At 37.4% G+C, this 13,097-nt stretch overlaps 1 protein-coding gene across 1 annotated transcript in view; it reads right to left on the bottom strand.

Annotated features, from left to right (window-relative positions):
* Zpld1 (zona pellucida like domain containing 1) overlaps positions 1-2,317 on the bottom strand; it is a 42,688-nt gene extending 40,371 nt beyond the window's left edge. The window contains exon 1 of the mRNA XM_057765946.1: positions 2,212-2,317. Within this exon, the coding sequence (XP_057621929.1) occupies positions 2,212-2,317 (106 nt within the window). The remainder of the gene's footprint in view (positions 1-2,211) is intronic.
* Positions 2,318-13,097: the final 10,780 nt, after the last annotated feature.

Consider the following 13,097-nt stretch of genomic DNA (forward strand, 5'->3'; position numbering starts at 1 on the left):
TATGTCGAGCCATTAAGCAGTTTGTAAAATGCTGCTTACAAAGTCCATTTAACTTCTTGGTCTCCTGAAAGAGCCAGAGGTCTCACTGGCAGCATGGCCCAGAAAGGCAGCATTTGCAGCTTGTGTGTTTTTGTCTGTTTGTTTGTTTTTGCTACAGCTGAGTCAGGAAAACCTCTGGTAAAGAAACTGCAGCACAGCACCAGAAAACAGCAAGAAGCTGTGTTAAACTCTGTATTTTTGTATCTGGAATTCATTTTCAAGCTCTCTCAGGTTTTTAAGTGGATTTTAATTTGCCAATTTGGTACCAATTTGTTGAAATGGAGGCTGCTTGTTTGTTCCCAGCTGCTCAGCCTCAGAATAATCACACAGAAACTATATTAATTAAATCACTGCTTGGCCCATTGGCTCTAGTTTCTTATTGGCTAACTCCTACATCTTAGTTTAATCCATTTCTAATAATCTGTGTATCACCATACGGCTGTGGCTTACTGGCTAAAGTTTCAGCATCTGTCTCCGGTGGTAGTGCCATGGCTTCTCTCTGACTCTGCCCTTCTTTCTCCCAGAATTCCATTTAGTTTTCCCCTGCCTAGCTCTGTTCCCCTATAGTTCTGCTATAGGCCCAAAGCAGTTCCTTTTTTAACCAATGATATTCACAGCATACAGAAGGGAATCCCACATCAAGAATTGTTCAATATCCTTAGCCATCAGGGAAATGCAAATCAATATGATTCTGAAATTCCATCTTACACCTGTCAGAATGGCTAAGAACAAAACCACAAATGACAGTTTATTCTGGATAGGATTGGAGGAAGGAGAACACTCCTTTACTGCTGGTGGGAGTGCAGTACAGCCTCTTTGGAAATCAATATAGTGGTTTTCCAGAAAATTGAAAATCAATCTACCTCAAGATTCAGTGATATCTTTCTTGGGTATATATTCAATGGATGCTCAATAATATCACAAGGACACTTGCTCCACTATGTTCATAGCAGCTTTATTTACAATATTCAGAACTTAGAAACAAACTAGATGCCCCTCAACTGGAGAATGGATAAAAAAAATGTGGTACATATGCACAATGGAGCTTGACTCAGCTGTTAAGAACAGTGACATCAGGAAATTTGAAGGCAGATGAGTAGAACTAGAAAAACTCATCCCGATTGAGGTAATCCAGACCAATAAAGACAAACATGGTATGTACTCACTTATAAGTAGAGATTAGCTGTAAAGTAAAGGTGACTTTAAGAGAATTTATTTGTGACACTCAGTGCTATTAAAATCTCACCTTCACATATTCTACAGATTCACCTCTGTACATATTCCACAAAGACCTCTGTATCTTGCCTCACAGGCCAAGAACCCAGACAATAGGTCTGAGTTTATGAAACCATTTGGCCATACTCCAGTCTCACTTCAACAAATGAAACCACCTACTGATTGCTCTATTCTGGTTTATTACTCTCACATATTCCAAATTGAAAGTTTGGCAGGTATGAAGAAGGCAAATGCTGACCAAAGGTCTTGCAGTTCACATGGTGGACTTGGAAAGCAGTTTCTAACTCTCTGATAGTTACTTTGTAAATGTGGAATGGAGATGAGGTAATTCTAACTAATGAAGAATGACACTTACACAAGGTTTAGAGTACCTCCTGATCATGTGTCCGTTTACTGATCTGTAGGACATGTCCATCAATATGGACAAATTTCACAACTATTATTATATTGGTAGGTTTTGTAAAATTCATTTGAAAATTGACTTATGCAATTTGATAGTTACAAACATTTCATTGAAACAATATTTTAGAAATATCACATAATATTTCACAGCTATTTCAATAAACATGACTCCCAAATAAATATATTCACTAATAAAAACAGTTTTTAAAAGTCTGGATTAAGTTGAGAAATATGTCATCAATTAGGCAAATTTTAAAGAAAATTAGACTCACAATTTATTGTTCACTGACTATACTTTTTATATTTGCAAGCAGTCATTATGATATTATTGACTTTCATAATCACTCTGTATGTCAATGTGTATATAAATTAAAAAGCCAGAAATATTGTCTTGATCTCATCTTCCATTGTTAATATTCATTCAATGTAAAGAGACAGACAGACCTCATTTTCCGTATGTATTTAAATGACTGCTAGACACACATAATTGTTTTTCTCAGAATCAGTTAAACAATAGATGAAGGGCAGACTCACCAGGAAATCTGCTGTGGAGGTTGGCATCACAGTTGTAACTGTTGAACTGAGCAGACCCTGGACATACCCTAGCAGCTAGAAGGAGCAGCAACCATATCCGTTCCATGGTAAAATCTAGAAAAGAATAACAAGCATGTGGGCATCACCAACCATCACTTTTTCTTGCTGAAAAGACTGAGGCAGATCTCAGCCCTTTGTTGGACAAAGAGCTTATAGATCGCCAGTCAAAGCCGGGGGGGGGGGGGGGGTCATAGAAAGTAATCATAAAAAATGAGGATGGAGATTTTGGATACAATGGCTCAAATTTTAATTCCTTGACTTTAGTTTGAAAATGGTAACAAAGCTAATGGCTTTTTTCCTAAAAGAGGACAAGATCATATGCAATATGAGAAAGAAAAAAATCAGTTGTAAGTGGGATGAACTCAATTCAATATCTAGCCAGTTTGCACAGCACACTTAAGCAGACTAATGAATTTAGAGGCAACAGTACCTGAATAATATCCGGGGTGCACAAATAGCCCAGGGTGTTCAAGCATTCAATGCTCTCTTCTGAGAATATTATCAATATTTTCAATGACCAAAGAACATCAGAAATATCTTTCTTTCAACACAGCAATTTTAGACTATTGCATTGTCTCAAGAATCAATGACTTGTGTAATATTTTCTCAGGAAGCACAAGAATTAAGCAAAAGACTAGGAAAGCTGTATGTGTGGGAATAACACTATAGTTGCTCCAATGAATGACTGCTCCCTAATGAGATGTGAAGACTAATATCTTTGCATAAAAAAAAAACTGAATTCATAGGATAAAGTAAAGGAAGTTGTTCTGTAGGATGCCAATGTGGGTTTGGAAAAATAAATGGGCATTGACTGAATGTTCAATAATGTTTTCTTGGATGAGCTTTTATTGGCCTAATGAAGTTAAAATGGTTTCCAGAAATGTTCAATTTATTCCCACAGTAACGTTTGTACACTGAAAAAAAAAATCATTTCAGTTAGTGGTTTGGGTCTACACATGAAAGGCACAAAGAAGACAAAAGTCTAAATGTTTACTCAGTTAAATGCATTTGAAAAGCTTGGACTTTGGAGGTAAAAACAATATTTTAACTGCCTTTAAAGATCTGACTTATATGATTAATTAAGTATTCAGCATATGGAAGGAAATGTGCCTCTTTTAAATCATCAGTTTAGAACGATGAGTTTATGGTGAACAGAGTTACTTTGGTGAGGATGTGGGAAAGGAAGGTATGATTTTTCTCTCCAAAATAGACTGGAAAACCTAGTTCAACAGGAGCATCCTTCCTTCGATGCCATACCACACCTCAATCACAAGCCTCGTGACTTTGGCAAGAACAACGGTCTATCTGGTTACTTCTACTCCCTTGGGGCACTCCATAAACAAAGGGCTCACTGGAATGGCTGCCACACACTCTGGGTTTTGCTGACCACATACATCTACATCACCATGGTCTAGTCATCCAGACACTTAAAATAGAACAGAACAAGCCCATTCTTTTAGAGGCTCAAAGATGGCTAGGAAAAAGAGCCGGGTAATCTGAATGGGATGCTGCCACAGCCTTATAACTGTGAGCCCTAGTAAGTCCCAGAAAATATTGGCAACTCTAAACCCACACTGTTTTCTCCCAAAAAGAAAGTGTGTCTGACAGGTCCACGGACTGGAACTTTATCTGGTTGGATTATTTATATTAGACTGAAACATCATCAAGCTTCTGTTTTAAGAAACAAAACACAACTTCCCAAGTGTGTTCTCTGCACACGGGTGTGGCAGATGTTCACCTGTACCTTCTCATTTATATATAACCCTTAATGAATGGATGAGGTTGGGATCATTACTTTATTGTACAGAAGAGGAAATCTGAGTCTCGGGATGTTTAACTGACATGAAAAGTGAGTGAACAAAAAGCCATTCTATCCGCAGTTTTTCCTGAGAGCAAGCCTGCTGCATGAGCATGCTACCTATGCACCAACAGTTACTAAATGATTGAGCTGTCATTTTCATTTCCTTCCATCAGCAGTGGCCATTTCCTTTGCATTTTCAAAGATTGTACCCTTTCATAGATCTTTTCCTCTGAGAATGAATAAGCAAATCCAGTGTTAGTACCGCAAGTTTGAAAATAGATATGGTTTCTTTGATGGATAAAATCCTCTCTCGTTGTGAAAAAACATAAAAACATTGGACACATCTGTGTTATTGAAAATAGATGGATACGCCTGCTAAATAAATCAGCCAGTGAGCCATCGTGAAATATGCGCTATACATCAAATCTGAGGCTATCTCAAAGAGGCCTCTCACCATGCTTCTTATTTTTGCACAAACGCTGCAGCCACATCCTGAAGATTCAAACTTGTAGCACTTTATTTTTTGATGAAGAAGAGGCAGAAGTGGGAGGCAGCATCCACTAATAGAAAACACATTGCTTTTTGCTTTTTGTGTTAGCAAGTATGGATTCGGGGTCTTCCCAACCATTTGTTGGGTTTGTCATTTCAAAGCCAAGATGTTGATCTTGAGCCTTTAACTCTGAGCCATAAATTCTGAGCCCTAAATTCTGAATGCACAGAAAGTTTTGAAATTACAGTTCAGGACCAGCACACACTGCTCCATAAGTTCTCTCCAGCACTGGAATCTCCAAGGAGAAGAACACTGACTAGACCTGCACTCCTCAACTCAACATTGTGCCACCCCAACACCAGACACAAGGGTGTGCCCTGGGTTAGTGCCAGTTGATAACATTGCTCGATTTCTGGTGGTATATGGACTCACCTGAGTTTTAGTGTCAAAGTATAATTAGCAACATCTTCTGTATAGGTGAATATATATTTTGAATACACACACTATTGGCAGTGTTCGTGGCATTTTTAAGACTTCTAAAAGCACTCTGTAGTCTACTCACAAGAGAAAATAAAACAAAGCTTTCAACTTGCAAAATTGCAAGATTCCTATCCTCAATTCTATCTCCACCATTCCCGACTGCAGAGGAAATAGGAGCCTCTGCCTGCTATAACAGCAGCCTCTGTCTGCTCAAGCTTCCCAGCTCTTCTTATTACACACATGGATTTATTTCTGTCCTAATCGTACTAAAAAGTTTACGTGTGAATGATATCTGTAGACCACCATAGGATGCCCTGAACTGTCTTACATCTGATTTTTGACTCCAGGGAACTCCTCCTAGACACTCGTCTCCCCCACATGTAAGTACAACAACCAGAACACCTACGTAGACAAGAACAGTGATTTGTAAAATGGCCTAACAGTTAAAATTATAAATATCAGTGACATGCTTAGATATTAGTAAACTTGAAAATACTCATATGCAAAGGATTTTTGCATCTGACTTAAGACTGTCATAAACTTAAGCTGAACGCAGCAGAGGAAGAGAGGATTGTATGTACAAATGCTGAATTTTAAACACATTAGAATCCAGACAATGTAGTGTGCGTTTGTTATCCTAGCAATCAAGAGACCGAAGCAGTAAAATTGTCATGAATTCATGGATGACGCGGGATACATAATAACACTCTGTTTCTTGCCACGGAAAAGAAAAAGAAGTTATAAATGTCAATTTAACAAAGAAATCCTGGCACTTCCCAAACTGGTGCTAATAGGTATTAACAACACATTGGAAGCCTGCTGCTAAATGATTTGTTTCCCCACATATCAATATTTACCATACTACAATCTCCTTTTAAAGTGGGAAATTTTTCAAATGTATACATTTTTAATTTGCTTGGGATTACATTTAAAGTGAGACAAATAAAATCTCACTTTTCTTATAAACATAAAATTGATATAATTCTCTCATAAACACCATTGTCTAGATTTGATAAAATAATATTTTAAACTTTCTTGGTGTATGCTAATGACAGAGCTGTGCTTAATATTCAACTACTAATATAGATTTAATTTTTTACCCATGTTGCAAGACTTTAATTGAGTTATACAGGGTCACAGATTTAGGAAATGGCAATCCAGAATTAAAAATTCAGTCTGGCCTTTGCAATGATTATACTGCAATTTGATTTCATTGAGTTTTTCAATAAATAAAATTAATGTCCTTCTACTTCACAAAAAGTAAATTATATTAATAATGAATGCTTACATATGCTCGGGGCAAAATCATTCAGATGATTGAGTCAAAATATTTCTTGATATCTACATAATTTTTATAACTATATTTTATTTAGGCAGGGTGAGCATGAAGAATATTATTCTTTTTTGCAAATTGACTTAGTGAAAGTACAAATGAGCTGTAAGGGTCAAGTGTAGACCAGAATGTTTTAAGCACTTTATACATATCTTTTAGACAAATAGGTAATTTATTCTCCTTATTCTGGGGGATAAAACGAAAAATTTTGATTGTTAACAAATGAGCCTGAAGCTAAGCATGCAGCTTATAACAGGATCTATTCTCAAAGACTCTAGAAACTGCCCCCGGCCAGTGTGTGACAACCTAGTCCAAAATGACGCACATGGCACCAAATCAAATGGAAGTTTTGCTTGCACAAAGTACACTTGATGGATGTAGTATTTTTCTATCATTTATTTATCAAATAATTACTGAATGTTTTCACATAACTGGTACTATATGGGGAGGACAGAACTAAAGTACAGCCATGGGGGGAGGGAATGTCTGCATAGAACTTACATTTTAATAAAAGAAATCAGGGGGAAAAATCTGTGAATACAATATAAAATATGCATGTGATAAATGCTGTCAGTAAAAACAGATAAAGAGTGAGGACTGAGGAAGTGGGGATGGAGGACTGAAATTGTCTATGAAGCAGCCAGAGATTTATCATCAATCCATATGAACAGCTCTGTTATAAACAACCAGTTCTTTCTGCCCATAACTTATACTTCATTTCTTTCTATTTAAGTACTACCCAAATTTAAAAAGAAAAAAATACTTTTCAGCTCATAACTTATTCTCTAGGAATAACCTAGACACTCTGAAAAGCTGCATTAATCTTGGCAGATGTGTAAAGGTGGATACTAAGTAGAGCCTGAGAAAAGGAACCTTAAGTACTCCTCAAGTACCCTGCCCCTCCTCCTTGACCAGAGGATGGGCGGGTGGAGAGAGAACATGCCTAAAAGTACCTTCATCTGCTCTTGAAAAATAGCTCTGCAAAGACTAATGGGTGCAGCAATTTACCTAAATTCATGCTTTCTGAACTGTATGGGTTTCGTATGTGCTCGATTATATAGCTAGGAAGAAAAATGGAAAAGGCAAGCTAAGTATAATTTCTTCAAATGTATAGGGAACAGTCTAGGATTGGTGTCTTTTTCACTAAGCTAAATCTGAAAGTCTGAAACACCACACACACACACAAACACACACACACACGATTCAAAAACGTGTGCAGTGTGCTCTGGATTATCTTTGCCCTGCTCTCACCGCCCTGCACAGGTGTGCAGTCTATAGCAGTCAGAGGCACCTTCCTCAAGTTTCTGCATCATCTATCCCGGCCTCCTCCCCAAGGGAACATCCTAAACATCTCAGACAACTTTCAAATAACTGGAAAGTGATGTTTCCAGAGAAAGAGAGGAAAACAAAAATGTGTATTTAAACAGATGTCACAGTTTGAGGTGTGGAGATGAGGGCTACTTCCCACTCGGCAGTAAGCATCAGGACCTGAGTAAAGAGGTACTGATGCTTTCCAGGGAGACTCCTGTCTCTGAGTTATGAATCTGCTGCTGCAGTCTTCCCACTGTGGTGGGGGGGGGGGACTGGGGGAGAGAGAATGCTTTTACTAACCCTCCAGAATCACTGTTTTGAAAGTCCTGGAGTGTTGGAGAACATGGTTCTTTAATAAAGAGAGATGGTTTTTGACAGAATGTCTAGACTAAAGCTCTCTATTGTTTATTTCTATTATGCTTGGACACTAGAGGCAACATATATATGGAAAAGAAAATGAAAATATAAAACCTTCAACTCAAACATCCATTATTACGCATATATATATTCTTTACATAACATATCCTTGTCTTGCTAAACAAAGAATAAAACCCATCATGGAGTTTCAGAATAATGCCTCAAACAAAGAAGGAAATGTGTGTCACTATCAAGAGCACATTGCAACATTTTATAGCTCTGAATGTGCTGATATGTACCACAAGGAAATATGAGAGCTAAATGTTGCTCCTAGGAGAAAAACCTATGCCGGTGTTCTGTGACACACAGGGAGGGTTCATGTCTTTCCTTTTGCCACCTTCTCCATTTGTCTATCTACTGAGGGTTTCCTCTAGTCATCTAGTGATTAACTGGTGCACAATGTTTAGTTTAGAACATTTACCCTTGCACCTTAGTTTGAGAGGAGTAAGGAAGCTGACACATTGAACGAAATCACTTTAAAAGCTTTTTTTTTTCTTAATAATTCATCAAGTTATTGTGTAGGGTATTTGTATATTTTATCACTCAGAAGGAGCTTTGGTGCTATGCTAGTATATTGACTTCCTCCTTCTTACATGAAGTGTAATAATAGCCAATTAATAATAAAATGAATATTTCATTGATTAGAATAATCACTTCTATCTAATGAAGTAGACAATTGACTATTAGAATGACTATTACAGAATGAAAATATTTCTTTCTTAGTAGAGATGATTTACATAATATTTACCAGAAGACACAGCGAAAGACTCAGCCAGTGAGAAGGATATTATGAGTTATTCCAGCTGACGATAACTGATTTCTCAATAATCAAAAATATATTCTTGTCAACAGTACTAAGTAATGGAAATATAGCTGCATGTTTTGGTGAATCCTTGACTAACTCTGTAATAAATTGTTTGCACAATTTAAAATTTCTATGTCAATCCGCTCACTGTTTGTTTATTACAAATAATTATTCAACATTTTATTTAAGTTTGAGACTTGGAGTTCTTGAGGTGCAATGATGGAGCAAAGTAGGCATGGTCCTCCCTTCCACAGCATTAACAGACTAAAGAGTGTGTCAGCATCATACTATCAAGGTCAAAAGGTGTTTGTAAATGCATTTGGTGATATTGGAGGAGAAACATAAAAGGTTCCTTGAGAAATTCAAAAGGAATAACCTGGTTTAGCTGAGGATGTCAGGAAGGGCTGGTCTCAGGAGTCCAAGGTTTAGAACTAAAGGACTGCATGTACTCAAGCAGAAACAAATATTTATCAATGGCTGTAAAGTTCCAACAGAGTTGAAATTTAAACTTAGAATTAAGAAAAATAAAGTGGAGAATTTATATATTTGATTGAATATTAATACTTAAAATCTTGCAATGTATTTTCCAATATATCAACATATGCCATAAAAATGTGTCACACACACGAATATTGTTCAGGAGAGATGGCTGATCAGGCAAAGTCGTTTGCCACCAAACCTGACAACCTGAATGTGAACCCAAGACCCACTCAGTATAGAAGAAAACAGAATATTACAAATTGCCCTTGGGCATTCGTGTATAAAGAGATAAAACACACAAACATAAGTAAAGGTATTGTTAAAATTTTTACAGTAGATGTAATTGTGTATGACAGTTACATTAGAATTGAACTCACTGAGAGTGATTCAGCCTGAATTGTGTCTACATTTATATAATAATGAACACAGTAACTAGAATATTGGCAAGTCTGTTTATGCAGTTTGTGGTAATCGTAGTTGAACTGGTTGACAGTAAATGCCAAAGCGGTGTGATTGGCATTAGTATAGACAGCATGTGTTTGTGCTCTCAGGAAGTTTGGGATCAAAGGGGAAACATTTTAGCTTCATCATCATTGTGTTAATAGTGATAAAGATTCTAGAAATTAATTTTGACTATATGACCTAGATGCAATGAAAGATTCCTTTTTAAAAAAAAAATGCCGCACCATCATAAAACATAGTCTAATAACTTTTTTCTAGCTTCCAACTGATATTGGCAGGTATGGTATCTATTTCCTAGAATGTGATAATATGTCACAATTACTAACACAGTTTTTTTTTAGTAACATAACAATGGGTTTGGATCCTGCCTCTCTTCTGTACTAATTTTCAGTGTGATCTGACAAAGTCATAAGATCGACTTATATCCATTACCTCAAGTGTGAAGTGTGGGGCTACAGAATGATGTCAGTCTAAAAAGAGCTTATAAACCCACAAAGCTTTAACAGATGCAGGAGAAAGATCACTTATGTCTATTATTCAAGGTTAGACCACTACATGAGAAGGTTCTGGTAACCTGCTTTTTCCTTCCTACCGTGACAGTTGATGAAGCTGTATATGGTACACCCAGAAGACTCTCATATTTACTTTTCATTCTAAGAAAGAAAATGTGGAGGAAGCCCCCCAGCCTAATTTTGTTAGAGCTAAAGGAAGCATTAACCCTGTCGCTATGGGATAGTTTGGCTCTTCCTTCCACAAACAAAAATGAAATAAAATAGTAAAGTTTAAATTATATAGAAAGTACATTGCCATTGGCTGTGTGAGCTTATTTAATTCTCCTTGCTATGACAATTTTGGTGCTTTTCCTCAAATGGCTTTAGGAAGCAATATTCACAAAATAAAATAGGCCACTGGTAATTTGTGCTAATACTTTATTTTGCCTAAAATACACATTTAGCCCTGCTCTCATTATTGTGCCTGGGTTCTTATATTATTTGTTAAGTTGTTTCAGGGGGGATAATAATAAGTTTTGTGGCCTCCCTGTGAAGATTACCAGAGAGGCAAACGGACCACCTTTATCTATTAGGCAGAGGAAATTATAGCAAGAGACTAAATGCATGGTTGCTGTGAGTAAACTGAATAAAGAGAATAAAAGTCAGTGACCAGAATATTTCTAAAATTCAAGGCTTACCTGCTTGCAAACAGTCCACTAACACAAATGCGATGTAGTGATAATGAGGAAAGCGTGAGGTCCACGGGAGTGGCAGCGAGTTGGAGCAAGTATGCAAGTAGATTTTTACACAGAAGTTATTTCAGATAAATGCTAAAATCAGAGAACATCTGAAATTTAAATCTCAATATTTATACTTCCTTTCAATGTTTTTGTTACATTTATTCAGTGTTTAAGTATGTGCGTGGGTGCATGTGTATGACTGAGAGACTGTATGGGTGATGAGTGTGCATGTGTATGAGATAGAGATACTGTGTGTGAGTGTGTGTGTGTGTGCTGTACATGTCTATGAGAGACAAGGAGGGGGGTGTGTGTGAGTGAGAGTCTTGGGAATGTGTCATACCATGTGTATGGCAATCAGAGAACAGTTTCCAGGAGTGAGTTCCCCCTCTCTTCCACACGAGTCTGTGATCCAACTCAGGTTATCAAGGTTGGCAGCAAGTGCCTTCTCCCACCCAACTATCTCTCCTGATCTGCTTAATCTTACTAAGCACCATCTGGTTTTATTTTATCATTTTTTTTAATTTTTAAAAATCATTCATTCTTACATCACTAAAGATGACCACTGTATCAAATTTAAAGTTCAGTTAAAAGGACTGTCTCATTAGAAAGAAATAACTATTACTCCAGACTTCTAAGTAGCAACTATATTTATTTTTAAAATGAATCATCAAAAAAGTTAAGTTTGTGAGAATTATGCAAAACATAAACAATTATACAGTTATGTTACTTCAGTGTAGTGTACTTGAAATGTCTCATACGAAAGCTCAAAAGCAAATGATCTCTGAGTAGCTCATTGTGCGGCATTTCTGGCACACTGCACCTTCCTTCAGCTTTCGCTATCTATGAAATAAAGACCCACGTGATCTAATCAAGTAATAGCCTTTATAACAATGTCACACAGATGTGCTTAATTGCATTTTGTTCTTTCCCTAGTTGAGTTACACAAAGGGACAGAAATCAGGCTGACACTTCCAGTATCAAAGTCAAGACTGTCAAGGTTGACAGAAAGGAAGGGTATTACCTCTTCAAACTGCTTATGAGGAGTAGAGTGAGGATGAAATGAGCCTACTTGTAACAAAAGTATAGTCTGGCACTAGCCAGAGTTGGGAACACAGAACATAACTCCAGACAGGACTCTCAGCTCCTGTCTCATTCACAGCAGTGGCTTTGGGGATCTGAAGGAGGAGCCCTGCTCTAGACACAGCTGGGGGCCAGTATGTTAAGCTCTCTAAGTGGAAGAACTCAATGGCAGGCAAAGTGACCACGGAGGAGGATGGAAGGAAGTGAGCACCTAGATGGCTATGTTTGACTGTAGATAAGATTGCAGATCATGTTGTATTATAACTAGGCTACTGGCATGTAGGACAAATTTAAACATAAATCATTGTAGACATTGAGATCTCTTCTCTAAGAAAACTTTCTTAATGGTATTTTGGGCCATGTTGTACTAAGGACAGCGTGAAAACAAAAGCTCATCATGTCACTGTCATTACACATGTGTACATATACCACACACACAGTATAATTTTTAAATCTCTAGATAATTTTTAGAAATTGCAGAAGAGCTGGGGGTAGTTGCGCATGCCTTTATTCCCAGCACTCAGGAAGCAGAGGCAGGCGGATCTGTGAGTTCGAGACCAGCCTGGTCTACAAGACCTGGTTCCAGGACAGGTTCCTAAGCTACAGCGAAACCCTGTCTTGAGAAACCAAAAAAAAATTGAAATAAGAAAGGAAAGAAGGAAGGAAGGAAGGAAGGAAGGAAGGAAGGAAGGAAGGAAAGGGAAGGGAAGGGAAGGGAAGGGAAGGGAAGGGAAGGGAAGGGAAGGGAAGGGAAGGGAAGGGAAGGGAAGGGAAGGGAAGGGAAGGGAAGAGAGAAAGAAAGAAAGAAAGAAAGAAAGAAAGAAAGAAAGAAAGAAAGAAAGAAAGAAAGAAAGAAAGAAAGAAAGAAAGAAAGAAAGAAAGAGAAAAAAAAGAAATGCAGAAGAAAGCCCCCAACTCTGACTTTCTGAACTGGTT

This window comes from Chionomys nivalis, chromosome 3, assembly GCF_950005125.1.
Source record: "Chionomys nivalis chromosome 3, mChiNiv1.1, whole genome shotgun sequence".
NCBI lineage: Eukaryota > Metazoa > Chordata > Mammalia > Rodentia > Cricetidae > Chionomys > Chionomys nivalis.